This window comes from Loa loa (genome assembly GCF_000183805.2).
Source record: "Loa loa unplaced genomic scaffold supercont3.84, whole genome shotgun sequence".
NCBI classification, from domain to species: domain Eukaryota; kingdom Metazoa; phylum Nematoda; class Chromadorea; order Rhabditida; family Onchocercidae; genus Loa; species Loa loa.
The window spans coordinates 1-8,755 of record NW_018108264.1 but is presented as its reverse complement, the minus strand read 5'-3'; the positions used below and the strand labels follow the sequence as shown (position 1 = coordinate 8,755).

The 8,755-nt window shown below is 34.9% G+C and overlaps 2 protein-coding genes across 2 annotated transcripts; one reads left to right on the top strand and one right to left on the bottom strand.

Moving 5' to 3' along the window:
• Positions 1 to 681: 681 nt before the first annotated feature.
• Positions 682 to 993, bottom strand: LOAG_10312 (hypothetical protein; the record flags this gene model as incomplete). The annotated part of the gene is made up of 1 exon (XM_003145839.1): positions 682 to 993. One exon carries the CDS (start codon positions 991 to 993, stop codon positions 682 to 684), a length of 312 nt encoding a protein of 103 aa, XP_003145887.1.
• Positions 994 to 2,744: 1,751 nt separating this feature from the next.
• LOAG_10311 (hypothetical protein) lies at positions 2,745 to 8,052 on the top strand (the record flags this gene model as incomplete). The annotated part of the gene is made up of 6 exons (XM_020448133.1): positions 2,745 to 2,851; positions 3,370 to 3,472; positions 6,268 to 6,453; positions 6,967 to 7,066; positions 7,489 to 7,585; positions 7,943 to 8,052. Coding segments are annotated over exons 2-6 (591 nt in total), but the record flags the coding sequence as incomplete, so codon positions are not given.
• Between the last annotated feature and the right edge of the window lie 703 nt (positions 8,053 to 8,755).

Here is an 8,755-nt window from a genome sequence, read left to right as displayed (position 1 = left end):
ATTATTATTATTATTATTATCATTATTATTATTATTATTGTTAATTATTAATTATTAATGTAGTGGTAAGGAAGGCATTTGCGATACATGATGGCTAGGATGCGGTTGATCTGATACGATCTGATCCGATATTATCCGATATGATACAGTTTATTTTTTATGAATTACCGTGCGGCGAAGGGCTAAAGAGGTAATTATTAGATTGAGGAAGAATAAAGAGGTAATTATTGGATCGAGTAATTGTTATATTTGAATGAATGTGATTAGATTTGAGTAATTTATTAGATTGTTATCAGACTAAGTGAAGAGAATTAATCAGTTGGAATGATTTTTGAAATATAAATAGATTATTCCTCCTCTGTAATCAGTCGTTGAAATAAATGGGTGAATGAATGAATGAATAAACGAATGACATTAAAGGAAGAGAAAGGGTGATGAGATGATAAAATTTTAAAAATTTCTGGAAGAAGTGTGTCTATGAATAGAGATGAGAATAATTCGTTAACTTTGAAATAAACATGAAAAAGAAGCTAATGCTTCGACAGTTCCTTTTTTTTATTCCTTATATTTGGTTCCCTTGTTTTGGTTGGTTGATTAGGCTGGTTGGTCGAGTTAGATTGCTTTGGTAATTAAAATGATTGATTGGTTTGGTTGGTTGGTTAGCTGGTTAGGTTGGTCGGTTTAAATGACTGATTGGTTTGGTTGGTTGGTTGGTTGGTTGGGTTGGGTTGGGTTAATTGGTTGATTCAAATGACTGGTTGGTTGGGTCAGCGTGTGTGTATTTGTATATGTATCTGTATGTGGTGTGTAAGTTGTGACGAAGGAAATAGCACCAGTAGATCGGTAGTTTGGAGAGGATGATGAAGGAGGAGCAGGTAAAAGAGGCGGTGATGGTGGTGGCGGTGGTGGTAAGGATGGCTTCAACGACATCAATCTATCATCAGGCATTTCTTCTCTTCCCGTTGGTTGTTCGACTATTGAGACGTTGAACATCATCGAAAGAGCAACTTTTTCTTTTCTCCCCTCTCTCCTTCCCTTCCCTTTTCCAATTCTTTTTGGTTCGTATGTGTATATGTATGTGTATGTGTACGTGTACGTGTATGTGTATCTGTGTGTGTGTGTGTGTGTGTGTGTGTGTGCATGTGTATGTGTGAATGTGTATGTGTGTATGCATGTGTATGCAACTAACGATTGCTAACCTTTTTTTTCTCATTTCATAGTGATTAGAGCTTTTAGGAAGACTTCAATTTCCTCATTACGTTTTGTTTTTAATCGATTCAAGTGGCAGAAGCATTGGTGCCATACGATCAGTATTGGTATTATCGGAGAGAGGAGGTGTACTTCATGATGGTTTACTATAAGGAGTGTCTTGTAGACGATATGAACCGAATTTGACAGATCGATTGATAAGATCATCATTATCATAAGTGATGGTTATTAGTTTGGTGCGCTTAATAAGTTTTGTAGCATCCTTTTAAAATTAAAATGGTTTATGGAATTTTTGGTTGTCATTATTAACTGAAATGTCGCATAACAGGTTCCATTTTAATGATATTTTATACTGAAATATATCGAGTTAAATGAGAATTTGTGAAAGATTTCTGATCGCTGAATGGTTCATCTCATTTGTGGAATAGCTTGGTGATAAAGGATTGATTATAACTGGAAAACGACAACTTCTGGTTGATGAGTTTCATTTATTGGTTGCATTTGAAGGTTGTATCTATAACCATAACTGTGGGTGTGGCTCTGTCTGTGTGTGTGTTTGTGTGTGTGATATATATATGTGTGTGTCCATGTATCTTATCGTATCGTAATTCGTTTAATTGGTAAGTCGTGAAAAGAAATGATTTTCTTTTATGTATGTATGGGTATATCTGTGTGTATATGTATGTGCATGTATATATGTATATATAGTATGTGTGTGTGTGTTTTTTGTATGTGAAGAAATTTTTCAAGGTTCTTTCGCATTTCGGACGTCCTTTTAAGGAACTTTTTTTTACGACTTCGTTTTGAAGCGGCGCCAGTTTGTCATTTCTCCATTTCACAGCATTTGCTGTGCAGATCATAATCGATATCAGTGCTAGGCTACTTGAAGAGATGATGTGATATATATACCTTTTGGGATATTTGTCAGTAGTAGGACAAGTCTTCTATGCCCCTCTATTCCCTTCTGAGTTTTGCATGTTTGGATTAGGCGAATTTGGCCTCTTCTATCCATATTGGATTCGACTGTTATCCCGTAGAGGACAGAGAAGAGTTTGGCTATGTGATGATTTGATTTGCAAGAAGAAATATTAGTTAGATGCGATTTAATAGATAAGACATTTGTTACTATCATTTGTGAAGGATACAATGACATTTATTATTAAGATTACTGCATAATGACTGATGATTTTTCTAACTGCTACTAGATATGATTTGCAAATGTATCTTTAAATGTCCAGGTCCTTTATGTCTTGCAAACTCGATATATCTCAGGGGTTTTGATCCTTTTCGTTTTTATAATGCTTTTCATATCAGTTCATTTTTCCTTATTGTAGTCACAATTTTATAATACATATTCATGCACATATTATATGTAAGTTTGTATATATATATATATGATACATATAGTGTGATGCTTACATATGTTCCATTTTGAATTATGTGGAAATGTGCAAGACTCGTTTTACGTCGTGATGATGACGGTGGTATGATAAGATAGTGACATAAGGTAATCAAAAATAATGTTGCGTTTTGACAGATTTAACATTTATTTCAAAAGAAAGCAATTGGTAAACGGACGGCAGTGGCAAATTTCCCGGATGAGGCAAGCACTTCTCGAGCCGAAAATGTTGTAGTAAATAAGGTTGGTTTTGTTTTTTATTTTACGTTTATATTGATGGGTATGAAGACAAAAATTAACACTAGGCGGAAAGACACAAATATAAGTAACTTTAAAATTGATTCAGTTGAAGCATGATAGTGCTAAATCGATGTACAATGCTTAAACATATTCATCATTACAATGCTTAAATATATTGATCATCCTTTAAGCTTCGAAATATCAGCCCTTTACTGTCAACTTTTTCTTTTTATCTGAGTTTAATTTCCCATTTAAGCATCATTACCAAGATAACAATCAAAAGAAGGAAGCAGGATGGAGAGATTATTTTTAAGCATCAGTAAGGATTGATTTTCGTACTTTGAAGATCAGGCAAGAATCGGCACTCTCAAATTTGTTATTCGATTTTCGGATGCAAAGGAAGTAAATCAAGATGCTTTTGATAGGGAAATGTAATGATCTGATATGTCTGTTCTCATTTTATAAAAAGAAAACCTTTCCTTCGGTCTTAATTTGTGAAGCAAGTTATTTTAACATTTCAGGAAATGCTTGGCGGCTGTTGCGTCTGTGCCGACGAGAATGGTTGGGAATCGAACCCACTCGTTTATTGCGATGGTCCCAACTGTGAAGTTGCTGTCCATCAAGGTATGCGATTTTTTTACTAGCATTGTTTTCTTTTTGCGGTATCATTCGGTTTTAGGTCAAATATGTCTGTGTTCCAAGTATTGTGCTTTTAATTTTTAACTCGATGGACAGAAAATCTTTCTTTTTTTTGAATTTGTGATGCTGAAGTATTGGTTAATCGATCTCACGTGTATTACATGTATTGCTGGCAAATTGCTCCGTTTAGTATTTATTTTATTGTCATGGAAGTTTCGTCGAGTTGGAAGGGTATTTCGAAAGGATTGTTGTTATAAGATTACCAACTATCTTCTCTCGGCAATAAGCTCAAACATTTATCCTCATTCTTAATGGTTATATATGGGTTTAGCGACATTGTATGGCTCCGACCATCACTCCAATTCTTTTGAATGTGAAAGCTATTATGCTTGTTTTTGGTTCCCATATATCATATAACCTTTAATCAATACTGTTGTAGTTATGTGCACCAATACTTATGTGCATCTTTGATATGTGCCAAGAAAAACTGTGTATTGTAAGAGCCACTGCATGCATGTAATATGCATATTTCACTGGTTTTGCAGTGTGAAAAGATTCCATGCAAGTTGCGATTGCACTATAGATATCAGTACTAGATAGAAATTCATAGCTTGAGTGTCCTCAGTTCTTGTGGTTGGATGGTTGATTGTAGGCATATACATTCGTAGAATGAATGATTTTATCTCCTTTCACTCTATGCTTTTATTTCGTTGGATAAAAAGGGGGACATTGATTAGTGTTTGTGTGTGTCTGTGTGTGTGTGTGTGTCTGTGTATGCGTGTGTCTGTGTGTACGTGTGTTTATGTGTATGTGTGTATTAGTGCATGTACGTGTGTATGTGTGTATGTACGTGTGTATGTGTGTGTATGTACGTGTGTATGTGTGTGTATGTTACGCGTGTCTTTGTCTATGGTACCATAAAATGTATGACTTACTTTCTATTTTTTGTTGGAAGAATTGCACTTACTTTTATGGGAGATTATGGATGCAGGAGAGAGAAATAAAGAAAGAGAAAACAACATTAGCCATTGTAACAAAATGTTCCCCTCTGCATTAACATCCTTCTTCTATAGTTTACTTTTTTCGTTTTGATCCTAAATTGTTCCCTACTATTACACACATTTATGACGTCATTGTTTGTGTGTGTGTTGATGGTAATTTCTAAATTTTATCGTTGTTTGATATGACATTGTTTGGAAATGTTTGAGAAAGATGACTCATATATTTCACTGTCTGGTTAGACTTTAGAAGAGTAGTTATGATATTGCTGATGATGATGATAATGATGTTATGTGCTTTAAGAGATTACCGTAATTTTTTAACAAACAAATATCACATCTTTGGGGTTTTTAATTTCTTGAAAAAAGAAAAAATTGAAAGAAACGAATATTTTTGAGTCTATGAAAACTATTTGGTATAAGTACGAGAGATTTTTTCTCCTTTTTTTTTGTGAAATTGCCTTACGTTTTGTTGGCTAAGATTGCAAGGCGCAACTCACCATTGTTCTAATTCGAATATTTTGGACAACCAGATGGATTGTTTGTTTCTATTCCTGTACATTTGTTACGACTGATTACTCGATGAATGCATCGAGTGTTGATTTGTTTACTGTCATTGTGTGCGTTGCCAAAACTTCTCATCAGCATTACCATCGATTTTGTTGTCGTGATCGTCATTGCCGTCATTCATGGTTGTCACCATTATCGCCGCTGTCGTCTTATCGGCATTCTAGAAGTAACGACCACTAAATAGTTACGGCTATATTTACTTCCGTTCTTCTCTTGACTTCATATGCTATTGGTCATTAGGGTTTCTTCGTTTTATTTAACTCCCCAGCTCCCTTAGAACAGGTTACATACTCTCATATTTACACACATACAAGCAATGCATATTAAACATTATCACAACATCTTTTGCCGAATACTTAGACTCATTGCAGTGCTGTTGCTACAGCAACTATTGCTATTACTAATAATGGTATCATTGTTATTATCACAGCAACAATTAATACGGATGTTATTTGACATTCCACGATGTATACATGTGAATGTTTCTGCTGGATGGCAATTGATTTAAAAAGAAGACGGAGATTACGGTATTTCAATTTTCACATAGCACACAGAGTAGATACATAAAAAGTGAATAATTCATTTGTACACAGGCCAGTGAGTTGTGTTGATGTCAGCGGCTAGTTTCACCATCAATTTTGCCACCCACTATGAGAAAATGCAAATCATTGTCTGAATAGAAATCAATTACTACACTTATATTGTTTCACATTATTATTGATTTCACATAGGTATAATAATAAAGAGTGTGAGGCAAATGAATGGCATCCAATCATTAGGAGAAATTATGCATTTTCTTGGTTAAGGTGTAATATTCTGTGATTAAAATGCTATCCTATTATTGTTACTAAAAATCATTCAGTAAGGATGCTTGTGCAAACTGTTAAGAGAATCTTTGTCTCCTTCTGGTAGGTGAAGGTTATACTAATTTAAGTTAGTTTCTGATAATTCATAGTTGTCAAAGCTGTGTCGTGTACCTACAGACTCCTGTAATATTTGTGGTTTATTCCTACAAGCTAAAATCTACCGCGTAACATAAGGATCTTGGGTTGTTTAGTTTCTTTTTAAAGTATTATTAATTTTATTTATAGTCAACAACGACTGAGAGGGAAGTTTTAGAATGCTTCAAGATAGAATTGCATTTATTCGTTACGAAACATATTTACTATGGTTGAATGGGTATATAATGGAGAAAAAGATGATAATTTTCAGGCTGCTATGGTATTGTTGAAGTACCCGAGGGTGAATGGTACTGTGCGAAGTGTGCCGATTTTATCGCACATTCGCAATACAACGGGAACAGCGGTGATGTTGCGGAGGTACGCGAAACACGCGAAACACCGCGTTGTAAATTGTGCCCCTTTGGTCATGGTGCACTCAAACGGACCGATAACGATGGTCAGTGTTGTGGTAGTCTAGATCGTGTGATATTTATTTATATATATCACCTTGAGTAAACACTGCAAATGCATGGTATTATCGTCATCATTCCTTCTGACGAATGTATGGAAAGGTTACAATGTAATCTCTCGGCATTTCTTCTTCGTTGCCTTTCTATCGTCCTTCTCCCTTTGCAGAGGCAGTTTTAGTAGAAGTAGCTAAATGCTTTTCATAAAATGTAACAGCTGAACTGAAAGATTAGCACAATCGAAAGTGGGACAGACAATTGATTAATTTGTGTAAAGATATTAATTCTTTCCAGAATGCAATAATTGCTTTGCAGATTATGAAGATTGCTTCGTTATTGTTGACATCTCTCAGCTCTTTTTTTGATTTTTTAGGATATGTCAAGATTTGAAATTAATATTGGTGGTCTATAATTGATTTGTTAATTCGAGGATGCATAATTCATTTTTTTTATTGATTACTTCGCATCTCTGTCTCTTTTTTAATACCTAACTTCAATTTCAGAATGGGCACATGTCATCTGCGCTTTGTACATACCGGAAGTACGTTTTGGAGATGTGCACAGTATGGATCCCGTAATTCTGAGTGATGTTCCATTGGAGCGGTTAATTTTTCCCTCAAATTTAACTTTGAAATTAATCTCATAGTTAGGTTAGGTTTGTCTCTCTTTGTGCTATCTGATCAGCATTCTAAGCTACTAATTTTTATTGCCTTATCTAAAGTTTATTTTGTGTCGAATTTAATTTGACCTCTTCGAATAATGTGATCTTAGATGCAGTAGCAGCAATGGCTGTTTGTCAAGAAATGTTAATAAGTACTTTAGAGTTTTATTATTTTTTAAGCCATTTTTTTCTCCGGACAGTTACAGACAAATGTCTAACATGTACATGTATTTCTCACGATTTCTACTTTAAATCATATCGCTTTTTACCATTATAAACTCTTTGTTCATGAAATTCCTTGCAGTGTCAAAGTGAAGAAGGGAAGATTGGAATGTCATATGTTCACTGATGTCATACATTGCAGGTTTCAACAACAGTGTTACCTATGTGTAGAACGCGGGGAGGAAAAACGAGCATATCTTGGTGCATGCATGCCATGTAATAAACCTGGTTGTAAAAAGGTAAGATTAAAGTACAATAGGAATAAATGGATAGGCATAAAGTATTTGGCAACGTAACCAGTGGCATGCTCATCTGTTGGGCTAATTGGACTAAAATAGGAACATGTATTAGGGTGGAAATATTCTGTTGTTCTTTAATCCATTTTACTAAACAGTTTTTATGGAATGATGCTGGACTGGGACCAGTGTGGGAAATGAATCTGTTCATGTAACAAAAATAAATAATTACTTGAATAAACTTTTGCAAAAATTATCAACTTGTCAATTTGATTAGATTTTTTTCTATACCCTACGTTTTTATTATCCTTTGCCAAAAATTATTATTATCATTCGTAGACGAATTTTCTTTTGTTCTAGTGCTTTCATGTTACTTGCGCACAAGCTGAAGGCTTGCTCTGTGAAGAAGGTGGTGGTTCAAAGAACGTCAAATATTGTGGATACTGCGCGGCACATGCAAAAAAGGCGGTTTGTTTTTCTTGGTTTCTTGGACATCTCTTTGGGAATCAACTGATAAAAAATTCTAATTCTATGTGCGTTTAACTTGTTATGCACTCATTTACTTGGGTAAGCAATTACAGTATGTTATAGAATCAGATTTTGGTCGAAAAACAAACTGATGAATAGAAACTGATTACAAATCAGGGGAAAAAGTTAAAGAGTAAGAAAAAGGATATCATTGATTTGATCCACACAAAAATAGCTGACGGTAAAGTTTCATAGGTAAAATGCTTTCAAGAAAGATGCACATCGGAGGGGTATTGCTTTGAATGTCATCATATCACCACCATCATCATCATCTCTGTATAGTTTGATGGGGTTTGAATAGGAAGCGGTAGCACTGAAATACAATATCGATAGACGTAGATGCGTTTATTGTACTGGAGCTGTTTACAGAATGGAAATAGAGAGGAAGGAGTAAGTGAAGGGAGAGTTGAAGGGACCTGTACAGAGAGCAACTGCCATTTATCACTACTGGTCGATTTGATTCCATTTGATTCAGTTCATCCATTCATCTGTTTAGTGAAGGGTAAGTAGGAACGGTTGGAAAGGAAGAGAGTGTGGGAGAATGAATGTTTGTAGAGGAGAGTAGGTGAGGGGATGAAATTGGGCAGTTGTCCATCAGACCTGAATGGTACGAAGGACGAGAAAGACATATATTTATGTATTATA